The sequence below is a fragment of the Eubalaena glacialis genome, chromosome 2 (genome assembly GCF_028564815.1).
Source record: "Eubalaena glacialis isolate mEubGla1 chromosome 2, mEubGla1.1.hap2.+ XY, whole genome shotgun sequence".
NCBI lineage: Eukaryota > Metazoa > Chordata > Mammalia > Artiodactyla > Balaenidae > Eubalaena > Eubalaena glacialis.
This window is the reverse complement of record NC_083717.1, coordinates 70157623-70181724: the sequence shown is the minus strand read 5'-3', so window position 1 is coordinate 70181724 and position 24102 is coordinate 70157623. Positions and strand designations below refer to the sequence as shown.

Here is a 24102-nt window from a genome sequence, read left to right as displayed (position 1 = left end):
TCTGCTAAAATGGAAATTGCCATCCTTTGCTCTGCGTGTTAAATGAAATAATTATGTAACCAGGTTTAGCTTAGAGGATGACAAATAGGGTTCAAGAAGTTCTTGATGAATCTTGATGAGGAGGGTGGGCGAGGTTCTCTGAATGACGTCTGGAGAAGGTTTGAGAGATTTCGGGAGAAAAGGAGTGAGAAGTGCCTGCCCTTGAATGAAGTTGGAGGTTGAAAATTCTAGCAAAAGGAATCAACTTTCATGGAAGCTTTTGAAGAGGGCCCAGGTTAAAAAAAAAAAGGGGGGGCGAAGAGCAGAGGCTACTGAGGAGACACCTAGGTGACAGAGAGTACAGAATTGAAGAGGGAAAGGTATGTGGTTTTCCTGGGCAAAGATAATATTTTGTGACATTCTCTCCCTACTTAGTTCAAGGACACATATACCGTAGGTGTACAATCACCTAGTGAATAAGTAAATGAATTATAAAAGCGTGGCCAGGATAAAAAACAACATAAAAACCCAGCAGTGTAGGTTCCACCGAGATTTGAACTCGGATCGCTGGATTCAGAGTCCAGAGTGCTAACCATTACACCATGGAACCACCACGCTCGTAACATCGCCTTCGGCTCTCTAATCCTTAAAGAACCCTGCCCCCATCCACAAACCAACCGCCAGAGGCAGTGCTGAAGAGCTCCCCAGCGCCCCGCTTCGCGGCATGGCGGCGCGTGGAATGAGGGAGAGACCATTAAGTGTGGAGACCAGCCGCTAGGAAGGTCAGCCGGCAGTTCAGGGCTCAGTATCCGCTCTGAACCTCCCTGGGTGGGGGGCGGAGCGGGGGGGACGAGAATTTGAAAACGTAAGCGAGACCCGAAAGCACCGCCCTTCTTAGGCTCAGGGGCGGGGCACCGCCTCCCCGGAAGTACTTCCCCTTAGGGGCGGGGGCCTGCCGGAAGTGGCGTAGAGGCAGGGAGGGGTTCTTTACCGGGTCCGGCCGCTGAAGCTCGGCGCTCGGTTTACCCCTGCAGCGACGCCCCCTGGTCCCACCGGTACCGCTGCTGCTCCCGCCCCTTCGCTTCTCGGCCGCGCAATGGGCACCCGCGACGACGAGTACGACTACCTCTTCAAAGGTGAGGCCACGGGCTCTCGAACTCTCCCCCGAGTCCCAGTTCGGGGGCCCGGGACACTCTCGGGGGACCCGCCCGCGGGCTGCCCCTGACCTGAGATCGGCCTTCCTCAGCCCTTCCTCTGTGTGCGGTTCGTCCTGCGGTCTTCCAGCTCAGCTCCTTTTCCTCCCGTCACAGAGGGGATCCTCACCACACAGCGGTCTCTTAGCGACCTCCCTAGAGGCCTGAGGACGCCTCAGAGCCCCTTCCCTGCGCCCTTCTCGCGGCCGGCTGCCGTCTCCCAAATCGCCTTCCTTCCTCCCCGGGTTCCAGGGCCCCTTCAAAGGGGCGCCCCTCCCACCGTCCATCTTTTCGGGTTGAGCGCCCCTTCCCCCTCAGTATACACCCTCCCTGAGCCCCTCTGACAGGCCCTTCCCTCCGCTCTTCACCTTTCCCTCGACGCACGCTCCCAGTACAGGTCTTTTTCTTATCCGCCGCCCTTTCCTCTCGGGAGAGCCCCTTCCCCTCCCCTCGGACAGACGCCTCTCCTAGCACTCTTCTTCCATGACCGGGGCCAGGCCCTGGTAAAAAGCCGCACGGGCCGGCGGCCCCACCCCCACCCGCCCCACAGTTCTCTCGGTCAGTAACCTTCTCGCACTGCCCCCAGCATTGGTAGCTCTTTCTCTGCCTTCCCTCCCCAGATGGTTGAAGAGCTCTCCCACGTCTCGTGTGCGACCCCGACGCTGGGGGGGGTAGGGCAGGAGGGATCGTCCCAGCACCCACGCGCGCACTTGTCGCAGTGACCCGGCAGACCGATGTGACTTGCCACCAAGCCTTTTTTCTTCTACCCTCCCTTCCCAGCGGCAGCCAGCCTGGGATAGCTCTTGACTCTGCTCGAGAGAAGGGGTTGCGGATGGGTGGTGGCTGTTATCCTTGCCAGACCTGAAGGCCCAGTTCCTGAGCAGGAAAGGTTGTGCGCTGCACAAATACTAGCTTTCTTTATCGCTGTGGACTGGTTGCTTCCTGCTGCAACACTGGGAGGATCCAACCTTTTGGTGTTTTTAGAACAGGAAGGGAAGAGTCCTAGTTGGCCGCATACCTTTTCCCAAAGGTGGGGGGGGGGCAGCATGGGGAAGTTGTGTGCTCTTTGGTCAAATTAAATATTTTTCATAAGGTAGGGAAACATGTAGTGCACTTGGACAAAACATATTGGAGGGTGGGGAGTAAAAAAAAAGAATTGCTTATTGGTTAGTCCAGAAAGAATGGAAATAGTTTTTTTTTTTTTAATCAAAAATAACGGGTACAGTTTTCATTGAGAGAAGAGTACACTAAATGCTTTTTTTGTTGGATGAATGCGCTCTCGTTGATGGTCTTTCTCTGCTCCTTAATTAGGAGGGCAGCCATCAGTAGTATGCTGAACAAAGATCATTACCAAGGAGGAAGAAGCCATTGCTATTAAAGCTTTACAGTGGAGGGTGGAGTTTAAAAAGAATGTTAAGCTTGGTGACTGTTTCTGACTGTGCCACTGGGTGCTAAGAATGGTTGACTAAACAAGCAGGAAACATTGCTTTACCAATACTTTGCAAATCTTGGCACACTAGCGGATGATATGCTCTTATCACCACTTATTCTTCTGGGCCAGAAATTTTTATATAGGGTGAGTACCTTCAGTATCCACTCCCACCCCCCTGATAGTGGAAAGCCATTTATGGAGAAGAGGGTACTTAATGCATTTTACAAATACAAAAAAGAAACATGGATTAGTTTGCACACTCTTGGCTGAAGGCATCTGAGGTCTGGTGCAGTTACTTAAGTGAGACCCTGGAGACTGGGGTTTAGTCATTAAAGAGAGATTTGTTTTTTTAAACAAGGTGCAAGGGCAGTGGGCAGCTAGCTACTTTTGAAGTAATTAATTTAGGACGAGATAGACTATCAGAGTATTTCTCCTGTTTGTTTTAGAACTTGAATGTTGGTTATAGAAGTCAGTTATTTTCTCACAAAGAATACTCAGTATCCTGGATTGGCTTGAGAAATTTTAACTTAGCTTTGGGTTTAGACCATCCTACTAACAATGAGTGAGAGAGCACAGGGCTTTGGAATCACACAGGCCTGGGTTCAAATACTGACTCAGGTCTTATATTGGCTTTGTGACCTTTGGAAAGATGACTTTTTTGAGCCTCAGTTCCCTCATCTATTAAAAAAAAAAACCTCTCATGGCTGTTGTGAGAATTAAATGAGACTGATTGTAAAATTTTAGCTTCTGTGAGGAGTCAATAAATGGTAATAATGTGAAAGAAGTTACTATGGTTTTCATCGGTTTTTTTTTAAACCTTAAATCTATAACTGTAAGAACGTTTAAGTATTAGTAAAGAAACTTAAAACTAGGACCTCCTAAAGTGTTTTATATTTCCATGGGTTATGGTTTCATGTGTTGTACATTTTGCTGTTTGATAAGGTGTTTTAAAAATTCTGCTGAGAAAGATTTCCACTTTTTTTAAAGCTCTTAAGGATATGAGTCACTTTTTAACTTCTGTGATGATTGTATAGCCAATTTCTTATTTATACAATTATAATTTAAAGTGAAGCAACAATAATTTCATTTTAAATGGTTTCATTCTACATAGATTTATTCCCTGAGATGAGCTGCAGCTGTCTAGCTGGGAGAATGCTTACCTAGCAAACTTAAGAGTTGAGGGAATTGTAAATTAGTTTGTAACTCTAACCAGTTGAAAATGAAGGGATATTTTGATTGGTGTAGGATGGAGCGGTCCAAGAGGGACTGTAATGTGGGGAGAGCAGGAGCATTATTCTAAACTATGTATTTGTTCTTGAACATTAATCTTTAGTTAAGTTCAACAGTGAGACTTTTGGTGGAGGTGGGGAATTAATTTTATTTTTTAAAACTTGACTTTTTATTTTAAAAACTTTAATTCCACAAACATTTACACACGATGTGGTTAAGGCCCTTTAGGACACATAAGTGAAGTATGAATCAATCATAGTTCCTATTTACAAATATTGTGGTAGACACCAATTCAGTCAGAGTCACATTTTCTGAAAATACCTGGATACATAGTCTACACTATTTTCTTTTCAGTCTCATTGAAGGTCAGTGGTAATTAACCGTCAGCTGATTGCCAGTGGGACCGATCATAGGAACTTTGCTGTCTTGCATCTTGATAGGTTTTCTTTCACAACTTTTGGTTGAGCAATTTGGGTTCTGCTGAATCTAGAAAAACTTGTCTAGACTTCAGCCTTACTGAATTTTAAAGACTTGGTGAGGTTGGACTATGAATAGTTGAAAGAGTAGAAAGATCTCCAAGTTTATTTATAAAAGCCAGTATGAAAATTATCAGTTACTCCTTCAGGTGATAACTTTTAGGTCTGAGATACTATGATTGATTTGTTGAATTAAATTTTAGTCCAGTACGTTAGTTGGCAAGAGAGTGTGTAAAACTAACTGTGGTTAAAGAGTTGGAAATTTTTGTTAAATAACGGTCAGTTAATATGTATATTCTGTTTTTATGGCATTTAGCAGCCTAGTATTTGATATATAATGAACCAAATTTAGCATTAGATATTAGAGATGATACGTAAAATTCAGCAGATGAGGTTAACCAAGTGGTAATGAATATTATCAGGTTATTTTAGAAATGTGATACATGTTTCATATACAGATGCTGTTATTTAATTTATGCTTACACACACGTATATATATGTTATGTAGACGGCTATAGTTATAAAATGTTTAAAGTGGAAGTACTTTTAACCTAAGATACTAGTTATGGAAAGTATAGGAAAAACTGCAAATTCCTTTCTTGAACTATAGGATGTGATCATATAGTTTGTCTCATTTTAAAAAATCAATTAAGTATTGTCATCTTAATGAGAGAAACTGTTTTGATTAGAAATTAAATCTGAGTCTATGAACTTACCGGTTTTTGTTTTTTTTAAAAAATCATAGCCAGTAAATTCTCTTCTGTTGTTTAGGTAATTTAATCCATTCTAGTTTGTTTATTTTTTAGTTAGCCTAAATATAACCTTTCTTGGTGTGGTTTCTCATTTGGCAACTGAATAGAAGCAGCTTTCCTTAGTGTGTCATTTCTCAGCATCATCTTGGCAGTGCTATTCTTAAAGAGCCAATACCTTCTGTTGTCATTTAAGATACAATCCTTTAACAAGTTGCTAGTCATAATTCTGTCAGCCTTGTCCATGTCTAGTTGAGATAACTATTTTATACTGTATAAAGTATTCATGAATCTTGAATTATTTTCAGATAAGGGTACTAATTTTATGTTAAAATTAATTGGTTATATCAAGGGGAAAACATGCCCTCACTAAATATTTTTATGATGGCATAAAGATTTGAGGATGGGGAGATATTGAACATAATCATTAAAGTGGAGGTTGAAAGGCAAGAGACCAAAATTTGAAAGTACTAGAGTTTTTGTGGGATGGAGAAAGCGTTCTTTGAGTTATTTATTTATTTATTTTCCAAAGGCATTATCATTCTAGATGTCTTGCTCTTTGGCTTTAAACTAAATGACTGGCTTCTAAATCGATATATCTGATGTATCTGAGTGCCTATGCAGTAGAAACATTCAGCTTTTTGGTTTTCCCCTTCTTTCCTATTCCCACTTCAAGTGAGGCTTTTATACCTCAGTGCTAGCGTGGGGCCAGAAAAGATTCAAAGGAGTTTTCCTCAGCAGAACATCCAGCCTCTTACACTAAGAGGCAGCCGTGAGTACACCCTGCTAATAGGGTGGACTTGATTACTGAAACTGGGATTTCATTTCACATCTAGAATGGGGGACCTTGAGAACTAACATATCAACCAACTATCCTATAAAATTGGAAGTGCATTGTTTTTGTACGTTACTTTCATGACCTTAGCATCTTCTTCCCTGGTATCCAAATTAAAGCATTTACTGTATTATCTGTGTTTGCTGCAGTACCTCTGACACCTCTAATTGACTATATAACTAGAAATAACTATGCATTTTGCTGCATGGGGTCACTGCTGCTGGGATGATTTCTTGCTGAATCAGCTGATAGAGGAGGCCAGAAAGATATGCATTTGCTAATTGTACTCTCTCCAAGACTGTCCAGAGGCCAGCTTATATCCGCTCTTGTGGCAAGGAAGGAATGCGTAATGGACTCTGCCCTCTGACCTGAGTGCAGTGAGCTCCCACAGTTTTCACTGCCCTTGCCACCCACTACCAGATACCAGTCTCTTTAGTAAGGCATGGTCTTATTCCTGGTGTTATTCTTGCATGTTTGATTATCTAGTCCTGGTATCTAAGTCAATTAGCTAATAAGAACTAAGAAGTAGCATTAGTAGTCAACAGTAGGAATAAGTATAATATTTTCTGAAATCCTGATAAAATTTTTTACCAAGGAAAAAAATGTTATCAAGCTCAGATTCTGTAAACCTGTGAACTCATTTGTTCTTTAAATTCAGATAGAAATGCTTTAAAACAAGTTGACTGCCTATTTCCCCATTGTTTTTGAAGTGTAATATCACCTTAGGTGAAAAAGAATCCACTGTATCTAGCTAGTAAATAAACTGCCTCCTATAGTAATCATAGGAAATAAATTCATTTAATCAAACCTTTTTTTTTTTTTAAAGTCATTAAGTCGTAAGTAAAAGTGTAGGCCCTCCTTGCTTTGGCTTTGACTCAGAGTTATTAGTCAGCTTTCTAGGGCCCCTGTTAAACTTAGCGGGGTGTTTGTTTTTGGAGAGGTCTCTAGTCTCCTGCCAGTCTGGTAAATGTAACTATGAAAGGGCCATTGTAGTTTCTGTGATCTGGGTGGCAAAGTTTATAAACTTGATGCCTTCTGTGTTACGTGTGTTTCATTTTGACTAGGTATGAGTCCTGAGGTCATCCAGGCTTTGATGAGACTAAGTAGAACATACTTAAGGCACTAACATCCTTTGTTGCTTTCATGTCTAATACATTTTCATATCACAAATTGTTCATTTGGTTTAGGATTTATCTTTCAAGTTATTACCTTCTAAGGTAGTAAGGTTGGTATAGCGTTGATTGTTAAATTAATGCATTAGCCTGTCATCAGTGCCTAGTAGACCTATGATTAAAATTTGCATGTGTGAGACAGGATACTTTATCTGTGCTAAGCAGATGATGTATGGAAGTCACTATGCAGGTAGAAACACATTAAAAAGAATAAATTGGTTTTATCGATTGATAACATGGGCACTCAGCTCCACCCCCACCCTCATCCCTTTTTAAAAATCAGATGCCCTGTCTTTTTTGCTTTAAAACATGATGGCATTGTGAATGTGTGTGCCTCATTCATCTGACATTAAGTTCTTTGTCTTTTTAGTTGTCCTTATCGGAGATTCTGGTGTTGGAAAGAGTAACCTCCTGTCTCGATTTACTCGAAATGAGTTTAATCTTGAAAGCAAGAGCACCATTGGAGTAGAGTTTGCAACAAGAAGCATCCAGGTTGATGGGAAAACAATAAAAGCACAGATATGGGACACGGCAGGGCAAGAGCGATACCGAGCTATAACATCAGCGTAAGTCTCATAGTTTTTTAAGTTCTGTGAAATAGGCTACCAAAGTGAATTAGCTGACTTTTGGTATTGGGAAAAGGTACTGTTTTGTTTCCTTTAAAGAATTAGGATTAGGTATTAGGATTCTAAAATTTATAAGTGTGTTTAAAAATATGTATATATGTGTATGTGTGTGTATATATATATATTCCATATACTTAGTCTTTTCTGGTGTTCTCTTCCATCTTGTGGTTGTTTTCTAATAGTTAAATACATGTTTTTGTTTTCAGATACTATCGTGGAGCTGTAGGTGCCTTATTGGTTTATGACATTGCTAAACATCTCACATATGAAAATGTAGAGCGATGGCTGAAAGAACTGAGAGATCATGCTGATAGTAACATTGTTATCATGCTTGTGGGCAATAAGAGTGATTTGCGCCATCTCAGGGCGGTTCCTACAGATGAAGCAAGAGCTTTTGCAGGTTAGTGATATGAATTCTGTGATATTACAGTGATTCTGTATTTCTTGCAGTTTTGATAACCCTCCCATGAGGGTAATCAGTTACAGTAGTTTTGGAAAGGTAGACATGAACGCTTAACAAGTATTGTTGTTTTGAAAGTGTGTGATGACTGTATGACTCTTTTGCTTAACTTTGAGTTATTAAAACTGTTGTATTTTGAGTTTTTGCTGCCAAAAATTGAATATTAATACTGTCTTCTTTTCTCTCCCTGGAACGGGTAGATGAAATCTATGTTTATTCTGTGCTTCCTGCCTTTTTCCATTATGTCTGTGTTTTACTGAGGCTTGTTCTATGTGTGTCGGAAAAGTAGTGGCCCAGGGAGTGGTCAAGGACCAACAGGGATGTAGCTGCTTAGGAGTTGTAACTTTTTTGGCTTTATAGAGGATCTGCCTATCTATTGACTCCGTATTGGTAGGGGCAGCCTACTAGAAGGCAACATTGTACATTCTTGACTAGTGAAAGTTGTGACCTTCCACTATTGATTATGCTGTGAATAAAATTTGCTATCACAGTTTTTCAGTTTTCTAGGAGAGAAGCTTTATTTCATATAATACAGTCACAGAAATCTGAGTGAATCACATATACCCACCCACATTCATACCATAGCTATGTGGTTGATGGGGAGAAGCCCAGTAAGGGATGAAATTAGCTGAGTATTTGATAAGTTTACTACATTATGCCTAGTGTTGTTCATTGCTAGTGGTGGTATTTAGATGTAACGAGTATTTATTTTAATTAAGAAGTCAGTGAAAATTTCTCGCTGTCATTTTTAATCTACTAAAGTGGAAGTAACATGTGCTCTTATTCCTCAAGAAGTTGGGGAGGTCTTGGGCTTTAAAAAAGTTCTGTTACTTTCCTTTTGAAGGCTTTAATACATCCCTTGTATTAAAATTTGACAAGACTGAAGTTTTTGTGTTTCCCCACAGAAAAGAATGGTTTGTCATTCATTGAGACATCTGCTCTAGACTCTACAAATGTAGAAGCTGCTTTTCAGACAATCTTGACAGGTAAGACTTGCATTTTTAGATTATACCAGTGGGAATTTGAAGTATTAGGTAGGAAATTTAAACAAATTAATCAGGAAACTAAACTATAAAATCACACTGAGAATGGCTGTCATTTGAGAGCTACTATCGCAAGACCTGTTTAGAGTACAAAATTAGTTACAACCCTTGCTTGCTGAGCTTTAATCATCCTAATTCACCTGGTTTATAGTGGGAAAAATACTTTGAAAATAATTTGTTCACTTCTGTTATTACTTTGGTCCATGAATTCCATATTTCATGGTCATAAGCACAAAGCAATGCTTAATGGTACTTTTTATAAGATAAATATTGAGATCCCATTTATGGAAAGATATGAATGCCCTTTTGAAATTCAGTAAAGAAAAGGCATTCTTGGTTCTGATTTGTTATAGAAGCACCCAGGGAAAAATATATTCTTAAAAACTTAAATGAGAAAACAAAAAGTAAAATTCTGCCATGATCTATTATTGGATAAGAAGCAAGGTGTCACCTGTGGAGAAAATCAGCCAGTGATTACATACTGAAAAGTTTAAATAGGTAGTGGGAAAGGAAAAAAATTCATGCTGTTTTGGAATGTGGATGTGTAGACCAGGTCAACCTCAGGGATAAGAGGACATTTTATTTATGTTGACTCATATTTACCCTGACTTTAATAGAATGAACAATTCATCTGAAAGTTTAATCTTAACCCTCTAATAGGCACTTCAGTGAGTTGTTTTTAAGTACTTTGAAAATGTATATTACTTTAAAAAATTTTATTTATTTATTTGGCTACGCTGGGTCTTAGTTGCGGCATGAGGGATCTAGTTCCCTGACCAGGGATCGAACCCAGGCCGCCTGCATTGGGAGCGTGGAGTCTTAACCACTGGACCACCAGGGAGGTCCCTGTATATTACTTTTTAAGAACTCATAATTTAGAGTATAGTCTTAATATATAGTGATCTTATGTGGTGTTCTAAAAATATATGGAGAAATGGTTAAGTAAATGAGCTTCCAATTATAATGTAAGAAGATTTTTATTCTTCGTATGCAGCACTTGTATTGGAGACCAACAGATTTTAGCTTTTAAATGTTATTTTACTGTAAAAATGTAGGGAATAAAACTTAGGGTTTAGGAACATGGACTTAGAAGCCTGACTTGGTTTCTAGTCCTGGCTCCTCCACTTATTAATTAGCTCTATAATCTTAGGCAAGTTACTTAACCTTTCTAGCCCTTAATTTCTTCGTATTTAAAGTTGAAATATGTTTTGGGAGTTCTGTTATTTTCTTTCAAGTAAGGGCTTGTATTTATAAATACCTTGTGATATGATTTGACTTGACTGTTAATGTTGTGACTTAAAGGTTTTTGTCTCTATAACCTAACTCATAGAAAAGAATTGTCTGTCATTGAGACATCTACTCTAGACTCCAAAAATGAGTACATGAGTTTGTACATGTAAAATACTTAGCTGTCCCTGGTACATTGTAAATATTTGATATCGGTAGCTAAATAGCAGTTAAGGTATGAAAAAAAAACTCATTAAAAATAAACTATATTGATGATTTACATACCTGGTTTATTAGAATTCTTTTCTGTTATCAGAAAAATAGTAAATAAAGGACTGGTGCTAGGGTTGGATAAGCGGTCTTTGGAACACAGTAGCTTTCTTTTAGAATCTTTGTGTCAACTTTCATTGCAGATTGTTTCAAACAAGCAAGATCTGATTGAATACGCAGTATGTCTGCAAATCCTACTTTTTTTCCTTTTTAAGCACTTGCGTGGTTTCTCTTGGGTCAATGTGTTGAATACTCAATTGAGACCCAGGAGCTGTAGGTTTTACTTTGTATCACTTTGCTCTCATTCCATGTGTAACTAAAGTCAGTGAACCTCCCTAGTCCTAAGATTCAGTGTCTTAACATGAGTGAATTAAATCATCTTCAAAGTCTGTGAGTCTCTTAAGGCCTCTGAAAAACCTCATTTGAAAAAACTTTAGTTAGTCCTTGTTGGGTTATTTTTTATGTCCTATCAAATCTCTGCTACAATTCTAGCCCATTCTGATTTCAATTTATAGCCCGTTTATTCTCATATTGAGTGAAAATGAGGCCAAGTGTTTTCTTCCATCTGCAGTTAACTATTTTATGTATCATTTTGTAACATTGAACTTATGATCTGTTCAAACATGAACTAATCAATAAGCAGTGGTATATACTTAAAATTGATCTGTTTTGTCCTGAATGATGAACATCTGGCTGTTTCTCTTAAAATTCACTCTTGATTAAGCTTTTGTTACTGCTTAATTAATATTGCTTGAAAGCAAACAAGGCTTGAGCTTCATTTACTACTACCACTTTTCCTCTCTATATAGCCACTATTTCCTCAGCTTCCTGTAATAAATCTCAGTGTTGATCTGTGGGATCAGAGATCACTGCATATGGCAGCAGACATCTGTGTTTTGCAAGTGTTAGGATGTTTGTGCTAAACTTTTCTATATAATAGTGGGAGTATTAATGCATAGAAAAAACAGGAAATAGAACAGTATTCTCATTAGGCTTAATTCTGCCTTACGTGTTAACAGTATTAAGGGAGCATTTATGTTGTATTTTGATGTTGCTAGAAGAAAAAAATAGCTTTTTACTTTTTAAGATGCAAAATTATGTATTAGAAAATGTATCTCCATTGTTACTTCAAAGTTAACTGTGTTGCTTTTTTTAGAATTGACCCATGCCATTCTTGACATCCATGAATTTGACAGTAACTTCATGACATAATTTTGCTGATGGTATTTTTAGGAGGTAGTTGGTTAGTGCATGAGTGAGCCTGATACATTGCTTAGCCTCTAAATTTCAGTGCAGCTTTGTTTTATTTCATCCTCAAGTTCATTGAGGGATGTTATTAATCCATATTTTCCATACTGTATTATTTTTGCTTTTAACTTTGACAGATTCAGACTTAAAGGTTGCAATAATAGTACAAAGTATTTGCAAATACCTTTAACCCATATTCCCCAGATGCTGATATTTTACCACACTTGCTTTATTCTTTTTCTTCCTCTCTCTAAATATATAAATAATACTGTTTTTTTTCCTGTACCATTTGAGAGTGACAGACATGTTGCCCATTATCCCTAAGTGCTTTTCAGCGTGTATTTCCTAAAATCAAGGATATAGTCTTTTCATAGCCGTAGTACATTGATCAAAATTAGAGAGTTAGATAATAGTACCACATCAATGTTAAGCTACAGATCTTATTCAGATTTTGCCAGCTGTTCCAATTATGTCCTTATTAGCAAAAGACAGTCTGTAATCAGATCATACATTGCATTCAGTTGTCATAACTCTTTTTAGTTTTCTCTAATCTGGAATAGTTCCTCATTTTGTCTTTTGTTTATTAACATTTCTTGAAGGGTATGGGTCAGTCATTTTGTAGTGTCCCTCAATTTGGGTTTGTCTTATGTTTCCTTGTGATTCAGTTCTGGTTATATATTTTCAGCAGGAATACCACAAAAGTGTTCTCAGTGCATCATATCAGAAGGCTCATGATATTGGTTTGTCTTATTAATTACTGGTGATGTTGGTTATGATGATGTCCTCCAGGTTTCTCCGTGTAATTAATAAGTCCAAGCCATCTTTGTAGTATGGAGACTAAATTCTTAATTCTGTGGTTGAAAGAATTTTTTTTCTGGCCGCGCTGTGTGGCTCGTGGGATCTTATTTCCCCGACCAGGGATTGAACCTGTGCCCCCTGCAGTGGAAGCATGGAGTCCTAACCACTGGACTGCCAGGGAATTCCTGGTTGAAAGAATTTTAGTTCACTTAGCATATTGTCTCTTAAAAGTGAGGCTAGGGTTTTTCAGGCATTAATTTTATTGGAGTAGTGAGGATCTTTTAATCAGGCATAGTAGCTTTGATTCTTTGCATGTGGCAACCTTGTGTCAGTCAAATCAGAGCATTTTTTTGACCTTCAAGAAACTTACATGGTGAGCAGTAGGTTTGAAGAAGGTCTAACAAATTCTGACGTAGGCTGTAGTAGGATAACTCAGGTCTCTGCTATTTTCACAATTTTTGGAGGGACTGAGGAATTTTAGTTTTTTTTGTTCCCCAATTTGGAGCTATTGCATTTAACTTCTTTAGAATTTACTTTGAAACTTGATTCATACTTCCATTAGAGTAGAAATAGGCATATGTCGTTTATTTAACTTTACTCGGTTATATTTAAAGCTATTTTATATTAATATTTTACTTTATATTTAGATCTCATACAAGAGATCCTGATATAAGAACGATAAAGCAGAATCCCTTTTCTTTCTAACCTTACCTGTCCTTTGGACTTCTTGAAAAGGGTCTGCACAGGAATTGGTATATCACATACATTTGGTTCTAAAGGAGAACATGCCCTTGAAAGAGGAAAATATTTGCATCTGGTTTAGCAAGTTATTAGTCCTGTTCCCCTCCCCCCACTTAAATAACCTTCTCTAATCAGATACCAGCTAGAAGGTACCTGCTTTATATTTTCTTATCAAAGTTTTTTTTAAGTGACACACCCAGCCACAAGAGATGTTAAATTACTTGTGTAGCTTCTTAGTGCCCATTCTAAGTGAAAGAAAAAAATTTCTCCTAATTTTCTGATCAACACTTTCCTTTTTCTTTGTTGCCTTGGGTGGCATTTTTATTAGCGGACATCTTTTTGGTGACTGGAGCAATGTAGTAATAATCTACTTCTACAAAACAGTATGCAGTACTTGCAGGCAGTTTTATAACACTGCTCAAATTTCTTTCCTTGTAATGAGATCTCTTTAATTATTTACCTTTCTGTGTTCTCTGAGAACTCTGCTTTTTCCTTTCTTACAGTATTTGCTTTTTATTTAAGAACCTGCAAAATAATTTTTGTTTTGGTTCCCCTAATGTAATATTCAAAACCACTTGTAAAGAAGTTAAATTTGTAGAGGGTCACATTTAATCATTTGCACTTGAGAAAGAAGAGCCTTCCAGTTTGGGATTAGAGAGAAAACATAAAGAATAAGGAATGAATGGTATAATTTTACAGTAAGTTGATGATTATCTTTACTTCTTAGTCACTAGCCTGATTGAATGACTGTCTTTCTCTTTACCCTAGACACTCTCGTCCCATCCCTTTTTTTAATTTCTTTTTAAATTAATTAATTAATTTATTCTTGGCTATGTTGGGTCTTCGTTGCTGCACGCGGGCTTTCTTAGTCTACTCTTCATGGCGGAGCGCGGGCCTCTCATTGCGGTGGCTTCTCTTGTTTTGGAGCACGGGCTCTAGGCACGCAGGCTTCAGTAGTTGTAGCACACGGGCTCAGTAGTTGTGGCTCGCGGGCTCTAGAGCACAGGCTCAGTCGTTGTGGCGCACGGGCTTAGTTGCTCCGCAGCATGGGGATCTTCCCGGACCAGGGCTCGAACCCGTGTCCCCTGCATTGGCAGGCGGATTCCTAACCACTGCGCCACCAGGGAAGCCCCAGTCCCATCCCTTTTTAATGAAAAGAATTCAAATGAAGACCCCACGTCCTGCATATCGTTTTTTCTTTTTAAAACTCTAGTCAGTAACCTTTCTTTATTGGAATCTAATTTTTTCTCTTGGTGCTTCTTCACCTTTGAACTACTGTCAACCTTCTGAAACATAAGTTTTAGCCACCTGCTTCCCCCAAAAAAGCATAAGAGAAGGCACACGAGCTGTCAGTGTTTTTGTTAGTTTACATATTCAGTTGATTACAGTTTGCTGTTATTCAACTTTAGGGAAATTAGTTTTTAACTTGGAAAAAATGTATTAATTTAGTTAATACATTTCCTTTTCTTTAACTTTTTTGTTATGGAAAATTTTCAGCATACCAAAAGTAGGATACTATCATGAGCTCCCATGTAGCCATCAACAACCGTCAGTTCAGAGCCAATCTTTCCTCCACCTACTCCCTCCCCCATTATTTTGAAACAAATCCCAGATATTACATCATTTCATTTGTAAACATTTCATGATGTATATTTAAAAGGTAGGACTTAAACCTGTAACAACAAAACCATTTAAAAACTGGCAGTAATTCCTTATTGTCTTCTATTATCCAAACAATATTAAAATTTCCTGTCTCAAATTTTAACAGTTCAACCTAGAATCCAAATGATGTTCGTACATTTGAAAATATGATTCCACTTTCTTTTTTTCCCCCATACCTTTATATTTTTAAAATTTTCAAATATTACAGAAGTAATACAGTGAACACCCATATATCTTTCATCTAAAATCCTCAGTTATTAACATTTTGCCACATTTGGTTTATTTCTATATGTGTAAATATACTTTTCTTCCCCTTTGCTCAATCTTTGGAAAGCAAACTGTAGACATTATGGCACTTTACTACTAACCACTGGAGCATTTTATCTCCTGAGAAAAAGGCATTCTCCTACATAATCACAATACCGTATATCATATCCAAGAACTTTGTTTACGTAGTATTATCTAATGTGCAAGTTCATATTCAGATTTCTCCAAGTGTACTAATAATGTCTTTTATAGATTTGGTTTTTACAGTTTAAACCTAGGATCCGGTCAAGGAAAACACATTGCATTGATGGAATTGTTACATATCTGGGTACTGAATAGAGTAGCCACTCGCTATGGGTTGTTATTGAGCACTTGAAATATGGCTATTGGACTGAGGAATTGGATTTTGAATTGTGTTTATTTAATTTAAATAGGTGGTTAACGTATATTTAATATAAATAGGTGGGCTGTAGCCCACATCTAAAGCATTTATTCTCATCTTTTAAATGTATTTTGTGGCAGTAACTTTTTTTGAAGAGTCTTGGCCAGTTGTCTTATAGAATGTCCCTCAGTCTGGATTTATCTAACTGTTTCCTCATGATAAATTCATTTTAAACATTTTTGGTAGGAATACATAGGTGTCATTCATAGGAATATATTATACTTCATAGTCCATCATAATAGGAGGCATATCATGTCAATTTGTCCCATTTTTAGAATTCCCTTACCTTTTGAGGGTGGGTTTTTTTTTTTGGAGGGAGCACTTTGAGAACAAAGATAAGATACATTCTTTGTTTGTAAGGAGTTTATATAGTCAGAGGGAGCTACTTTTAGGCAGTGCACTGTAAGACCGAATACAATATATTAAATAAGGATACTTGCTGTAGAGGAATTTAATAACATTTATTCGTGTACTTAGTTATCAAACCCCTACTATATGCTGGAGATACAGCAGTGAGTAAGGTAGATACAGTTTTGGTCCTTATAGTTTGTTGACTGAAAAAAATGCACAACCTAAAAGTTGAGAATTATGTCTTATTTTGCGGACTTGCTGAGGACTTAAGCCTGGGAGGCAGCTTCTCAGATAGCTATGAGAGACTGTTCCGAAGAGGTAAGGGAGGAACCAGGATATATAGGAGTTTCTTGAACAAAAACTAGGTAGTCTGGAACATCAAAAGATTACTGTTAATTAAAGAAAACCAGACATCTCAAGTTAATGAATTTAGGGCTTTTCTTTGTATGGGAAGATGCAAGAGTCTGGGCTCATTGAATTTATTCCTTTGATATGCACCTTAACTATCTAGGGCCAGTATCCTACTTTTCTCCATCCTGAATTCCCTCGGGGTGCACCGTGGGAGAGGGGGGCAGCTGCAGTGGCTGATGGCTTGATGGCCCATCATCCTTTGTTTACTGATACGGCAGGCGACATTCCTCATCCACTAGTTTGTTTAGTGGAAGAGGTAGATGCTAAACAATTAGTTTTGATAAGTGTTATAGAAAATCTTAAGTTGCTTGATTTGAATAATTATTTCATTACAGTTTAACTTTAGTTCAGGAGGCACTGATAAACATTATCTTTCCGTTCTTCTTTTCCAAGAGTCCTTTGGGATTTTGACTTGTTTATGAAGTTGTATGCTTCCCTATGTAGCCAACAGAAATACCTACTGTGTCTGATAATGCAGATTTAAATATTTTTCTGTGGTACAGTGTCAATGTATGTAGGTTTTTTTGGTAAGGGTAGAAATTTAGATCTAAGCCCATAAACTATGTAATCTCTTTAGACCAAGATTTATTTAACTGATTGGTAAACCTTTCCCTCTGAAATGGAAAACCTTTATTTCTCTTCTTACCCTAAGGGAAATTGTTGTGAAATAATGGGTTGACTCGAATCAGTGGCTGTTTGAAAATAAAACTTTGAGTATATGCAGTCTCTGTTCAGTTTATTTGCATTTTTTTCTCTTATGAATATAACTTCTGCCTTTGTGTATCTTTTTTATCAACGATTTATGGGTCTGTTCACACTGGGTGTTGCTGTTTCTTTTTTTTTTACCCAGAGATATACCGCATTGTTTCCCAGAAGCAAATGTCAGACAGACGTGAAAATGACATGTCTCCAAGCAACAATGTGGTTCCTATTCATGTTCCACCAACCACTGAAAACAAGCCAAAGGTGCAGTGCTGTCAGAACATATAAGGCGTTTCTCTTCTCCCCTAGAAGGCTGTGTATAGTCCAATTCCCAGGTCTGAGATTTAAATATATTTGTAATTCTTGTGGTCATTTTTGTGTTTTATTACTTCCTCATACTTATGAATTTTTCCATGTCTTAAGTCTTTAGATTTTAGCTTTATAAAATCATCCACTTGTCCCGAATGACTGCAGCTTTTTTTTCATGCTATGGCTTCACTAGCCTTAGTTTAATAAACTGAATGTTTGGATTCCTCAATTATTGTTTACTTTTCATCATGGAAGCTGTCACTGTAGGACATAATATAACTTGATCCCTTGAAGCTCAGACCTGTTGGTCTTGATTAAATCAAATTAAGAAGACTGTAGAAATAAACTATCATTTTGCCACAGAGCAGCTTATAATTAATACACTCTTCTCTCAGTGCAGTGTATATTTCCATAAATCTAAGAATTGCCCTATAAACATAGCAGAATTTTGAGAGCTTGAAAATTTTCCATTATTCTGGAAGTCAATTTCTAACATGCCTTAATAGGGTTATGTAGTTTAGTAAATTTTGTTTTTTAATTTTTGTAAACATCAAAGTTGATTAGAGAGGGGGGCACTTTTTTCTGGACAAGAATTATCTTAATAAACACAAAAGACTGTGATGATTTCAGTAGCAGTATGGTTATGGGGCCATATGTTAAACAATGCTGCCTGGCAGGCTGGGAACTGGAGAGACTGGTGGAATTCCACATGAGGTGCCTCTGTTACAGTAATCAGGCAGCCCAAGTCATTTAACTTATCTAATTTCCCAGCAGTAGATTGTGTGGCATTTTATTGCTCAGGCAATAACTGGTTTAATGCTCTTAGTATCCAATGGTGAAGTGTTAATTTTATCTTAAAACCTTCCAGTAAATGAAATGCAACCTAGTTTTATCACCATATCCACCAGCAGGTATGGAAAATTATTTTAACAATGCTGATTTTTGAGTTTTGCAGTATATTATGGAATATAGTCCAGTTAATCTGGTTTCAGTATGTCTAAAGAGTACAGTGAGAGGTTAATTTCTGCTCAAGTGGTACCACTTAAAGGCATGTATTCTTTTAGTATGCAAGATGAAATAGTACCTTGAGTTAAATAGAATGCATTTAGGCATTGTACAAACCTGAACGTTTTCTTCCACTACATTATTGAAATCAATGGAGCAACTCATTTCTCATTCAGAAATGTGCACACTAATATTTAGTTTTGTTTTCTTGTGGATGGTATTGAGCACTTAACTCTGAAGTGTTCTGCAAGTTGTGTCAACTAAAGTGATACTATTCAGGATGGTGGAATATCCCCAAAATATACATGTGTGTGGGCTTGCATAGATTACTATGTTTCATAGTTAATCTTCTGTCTTTTGCGGTGCTCATGACGTGTGGGGTGCACGGAAGGCATTGCTGTGATTAGTCAATTTAGTTTTTCTCTGTAGCTATTTTATTATTTTGGTGTATTGGTTATGAAGATACTACTATCTATTTGTAAATCGCTACTTTGTATTTTATGCATGCTCTGTAACTTGATTTTTTTTTTTTTTTTTTTAGTTATTGATTTGGAATATATTCACATTCTAATAAACAGTTATAGGGGGACTATTCTTTATGTTGTCAGATTACATTTTTCCTTTGAGTGCTTTGGATGTAGCCATGGAATATTTGCTTCTGATGAGTAAGAGCATAGGTCCTTGGATTACAGAGTAAACAGTTGAATTGGAGGCATCATTGTGTGAATTCAGCTTTGATTTTAGACATACAGTTCAATTATGCTGTTCTTGGAAAAAGTATTGAATATTACCAAAAACATTAGGAAAGTAATCTCTGTACTTTGGTACGTAACAGTGTCACCAGACCCAAGAAGAGGCTCCATCACTATTTTACTCAAAATTGGTAGTAAATTTTTTACAAAATTATTTAAGAGAAGGAGAAACTAGGTAGTGAATTGAAAATGAATAAAGTAACTTTGAATTTTTACCAAATGTAGACTTAATGTTGCCTTGTGCATGGTTGGATCTTGGGAGAATTCCAAGGAACCTTAAGTAGTAGTAGAAAATGAATCTGATTGCATTTCAACAAGTGTCTTCATTCTGAATAGTATCTCAGGAGACAAACTGTCTCAAGTAAGAAACATTAAGTTTTTAAATATTATGACAATTTAGGGCTTAAGGTAGTTTAGAAGTATTTTGCTTTTTGACCTTGCTTTTCAGTTATTTTAACTTTGAATTTTTAAAAAACCTATTGTATTGTCCTGAAAAGTCACTTAGCCATCTTGATTTTAACTTGTATGTCATTGTTCTAAAATGCTATTTATGATTTCTCTCTAATAGTAGTTGTTACTCTGTAAGGGTAAGTTTCTTTAGCCATTGCACTGAGTATGCTAAATTGTAATTCTAAGAAGGGGTGCTAGTTGCTGACTTCTGTCAGAGGGTTCTGCAGGAAAGTTAGATTTCTTGAGTTTGGATTGCCCATCAGAGCTAGTCATACTTATTTCATCATTGGGGAAATAAACATCTTAATTTTTGTCCTCAGTGACTTATATTTACAAAATGCAAACCCTCTCAGTGGTTTGAGCTATTGTGATAATCTCTTCCGTCTACCTTAAAAAGAAAAAAAAAGCTCTACTATTTAGACAGTTTTGGCCAACACCAGAAGCAGAATAATTCAAAGGCTGGGAGGATAATTAAGAACTTACTCCAACCTGTTAGGTTTCAATTTCTGGAGATTTTTTTTTTTAAACAGAGGAGAAAAATGGAGGCTAGTTATTTGATGTCTCACAAACATCATAAGCCTGAGAAAAAAATTCAAAACAAAATATGAATTTTGCATAAGGACTGTGCATAAGGATATCTATTCCCTGTGTGGAAAAAGATGAACAAAGACAATGAAAGGACCTTCTTTCACCACAACGTTTAGTGGGTTAGCATAACAGTCAAACTAGTGCTAAAGAGCTGCTTTTTGTTCTCCTGGTTGGGGCAGTGCTGGCGCTGCATCCCTTCCTGGGATTTGACAGGTCACCTTTTTCACTCATCTATACAATACGCCGAATAAACTGGAGTTGTCATTCTAATCTTTTAAAGAAACTGTGGGAGGCTGATGGTAACAATAAAGTAATACAGAATGCTAGTATCATCAATTTATGTAAGGGAGACCATTAGGATTAGGCTGAGAGATAATTTTAATTGAAGTATCTATTTTCCTAAAAGCTGAATTGGAGGATAGAGAAAGAATATTTGAAAGGAAGTTGATATTAGGCATATATTAGAAAGTATGCTAAATTCTGAGTTAACAGATTGAAAGTGGCAGCTATAATAGAGCACTAGACTGGGTGACAAAGACTTGGAATCTAGTCACAGGTCTTCTAGTCATTTTATCTCTGAACCTCACTTTCTTCCAGTTAATGAGGGGACTGGATTAGATCATTTCTGAGGTTTATCCCAGCCTTAATTCAGTAATTTTATGAATGAACACTTTCTTCAGGTACTAGAGCCAAATTATTATACATTCTAACTAAAATTTAAATTTAATAGATAAATAAAAATCATGTGTATACTTTGCAAGATATTTTTGGTCTTATAATAACTTGATTAAAATGCTATCTTTATTTCCATGTTAACGCCATTAAATAAGATGAAAGCTTTCAGAACATTTGCAAAATGACTGTCAATTTCAACAATATGCATCAAAGTACCATATGTACTAAGCGGGGAGGAGCACTTGAGGGGCTGCTATGTCAACTGTGAGCTGAGAACTGCTGTTTTTTGGCTTTTACTGTTAAAAGAAAATTCTGCTGGCTTCTAATATATACTTTGAAATATATTTATGTTTGGGAGAGAGAACCTTTAAAAACATTTTGTGTTTAATTTTTTTTTTTAATCTCTAAGTGGAATCTAGTAAGGTAGATCAGTCCATGGACTGATTCCACCAATAGAACCAATGATTAAATCCAAGTGTATAGGTTTATGTGTGCACACACATGATATAAATGGCATTATTTGTCTATTAGGATAGTAATTATTACTAAACATTTGAATTGAATTATTTAACATTATTAAGCATAGAATTGATAGGTCCTGGCACAGATGTCATGTATATTGGCTGTTAACTACTATGTTATCAGTACCAGTGATGGTGAAAATTAATAGCCAACAGGATTCCTTTCCTGTGGTTGAGTCAGTAGAACTTAACCTTGGCCCCAAACCACAAAATCTCAGAATAATGAATAAGCGTATGGCTTTTAGCACTCACTCCTAAGGTTCTGGAGGGCCATCTGCTGGGCTAGACAATGGCCTGGGAGGCAGAAACTGGAATAAGGAGGTAATCTGACAACCGGCGCTGCAGACCAGAGCTTCCTCCTTCTCTGGGTTTGGGTTGGACCACTGCTCAGAATCTTTCTAGCTCTTCAGGTCAGGGAAGAAAATGTATAATCACTATCAGACTAATCACCAGGGTCCTCTATTTATCCCTGCCCTTCTATAATTGCTACATTGTAAGATCTACAAGGGTAGGGAAAGTGCTTTGTTCATACTTACATTCCTAATATTTATCCTTCCTACAACCCCGTGTCAGAACAATAAGGAAGGACCATCTAAAAGAGTGAAGGGGCTAATCCTAGGGTTCATTCTAGTTTAGCTTGGGGGGCTGTAGTCTGAGAATTTTACCATTTAGATTAAACATTTTAAATATTGTTACATAAAATTATTACATAAATAATATATAATTATTATACACAGTATAAATAATAGTATAATGAATCCCTTATGTATCCATCATCCATCCCTTCTGAGAAAGATTTTCCATCTTCTGTTGCCACATACAGATTAATTGGGCCTCTTCTGTCTTCCCTCTGGCTGGATGAATGGCTAATGGTATCATGCTTGAATCTCCTGTATTGAGTGCACAACTTGCAGTGATTGAGTGCACAACCTGCCGCCTTTGGTTGTCATTTATGCTATTGGGTGGTATTCTGAGCCTCGTAAGTCATAATCTTAAAGCACTGTTATTCTCAGTAAATACCTTTATTAGCCTTATAACCCTTGATTATGTTTTGTCTTTCACTCAGATGTCAAAGCCCTAGCCTCCTGGCCTTTGAGGATTGTCTGTTAGATCTTTTCTGAATGAGTCTTAGCCTCTAAATAGCAAAAGTTCTTGGTTAGACATTTTATTAAGTGGAAATAACTTTTGAGTATCATGTAAGCCTTGTGAACTGACAAGTTGAAAGGTTTTAGTTTGACTTAAGTATGAGGATTACATACAAAACTTTGAAAGTATAAGGGAGAAATTTTAAACTTGTACCATTGAATGCATTCAGTAAGCTGTTTTTTAGCGTTTGTATTTTATTACAAAATTAATTCTGCTGCTTCTTTACCAGTTAGGTCACAAGGATATGTTTTAAAAGGTCCTAAAACAGATGCACCCAGAGTACTGTAGTGGCTGATAACTTCTGGTGGACAGCTCTTCATTGCACTTATGCTAATTAGGTGGCCCTTACACTTGCCTTTATTCCTTTCCATAGGAGTACCTTTGTGTCTCTGGATCTGAGCACAAGTTGTAATAGTTGTCTTTGAGTCCAAATCTTTGTGAAAGCAGAGAAATTCTCTATTTGAGTGTACTGATGTGTATGAGATATTTCAATAATTTTTGGACATGAATAAGAATGTGTTGCTCCCATTCATTACTTTAAAGGAAGAGACTCTCTTGTTATAAATTTGATAGAACCGTTTCACTTTATTTTCAAACATCTGTTGGGATGATTTTCACTTTTCTGGCTGTCTAGAGTGACCACACAAAATGTAAGTTAGTTCTACCTTTAAACCTAAGGTGTAGATTATAGACACATTTTCAGTTTGCAACACAACAGTGGGCATTCTTGTTAAATTAGTTTGAGAAATTCATTTTATTTTGTACAAGGTACGATCCCTCTGCACAGTGAACAAATATATTACAAATCTGGGTTGTTTAAAAAAGTATTGCCATTTCATAGTTGCACTTATGCTATTGTACAGTAATTGTGTTTTTCTTATTCATTTGAATTGTATGCACATCACTTTGAGTAAAAACTTAATTTCTGTAAAATAATTGAACAGATTTTTCCATGTTGCCAATAAAATGCACAGTGCACATGTTTAGGTTGACCATGAACCTATTTGTGACAGTGCTAGACAGAAGGTCCTAGTAGGTGCTCTGTTAGATTGGAATGTCTTTTACCAGTAACTCTTAGATATGTGAAGGCAGCTGTTGTCACAATAGATTAATCACACCCTCTGCCTTTCCCTTCTCCACTGTATTGCCTGATATGAGTTGTATTACATTTCTTTAAAAATCATAGAATGCTCAAGCTGAAGGGTTGTCAGAGCTCCCTTACCTTTCTCTGCTTCTCCCTTTTTTTCAATACATGGGGAAAAAAAGGAACCCAGAGAGGGCAAGTAACACTCAAATCTCGACCCAATGCTTTAGCAATTCCACCATGCCACCTCTTGCTGAA

At 37.4% G+C, this 24102-nt stretch overlaps 1 protein-coding gene and 1 non-coding gene across 2 annotated transcripts; one reads left to right on the top strand and one right to left on the bottom strand.

The window, feature by feature from the left end:
• Nucleotides 1-517: 517 nt before the first annotated feature.
• Nucleotides 518-589, bottom strand: TRNAQ-CUG (transfer RNA glutamine (anticodon CUG)). The gene has a single exon. It is a non-coding gene; the product is annotated as a tRNA-Gln (tRNA).
• A 338-nt stretch (nucleotides 590-927) lies between these two features.
• On the top strand, nucleotides 928-17686 carry RAB11A (RAB11A, member RAS oncogene family). The gene is made up of 5 exons (XM_061180164.1): nucleotides 928-1115; nucleotides 7437-7632; nucleotides 7899-8092; nucleotides 9058-9138; nucleotides 17463-17686. Exons 1-5 carry the CDS (start codon nucleotides 1076-1078, stop codon nucleotides 17600-17602), a joined length of 651 nt encoding a protein of 216 aa, XP_061036147.1. The 5' UTR covers nucleotides 928-1075; the 3' UTR covers nucleotides 17603-17686.
• The last annotated feature ends 6416 nt before the right edge of the window (nucleotides 17687-24102 follow it).

What these genes read in the sequence shown, in the direction of transcription:
- RAB11A (XM_061180164.1), top strand. Translation starts at nt 1,076, where the DNA reads ATGGGCACCCGCGACGACGAGTACGACTACCTCTTCAAAG. An exon ending in GTACGACTACCTCTTCAAAG is followed by an intron (nt 1,116 to 7,436) that starts GTGAGGCCACGG and finishes TTGTCTTTTTAG; the next exon opens with TTGTCCTTATCGGAGATTCT. An exon ending in TTTTCAGACAATCTTGACAG is followed by an intron (nt 9,139 to 17,462) that starts GTAAGACTTGCA and finishes TTTTTTACCCAG; the next exon opens with AGATATACCGCATTGTTTCC.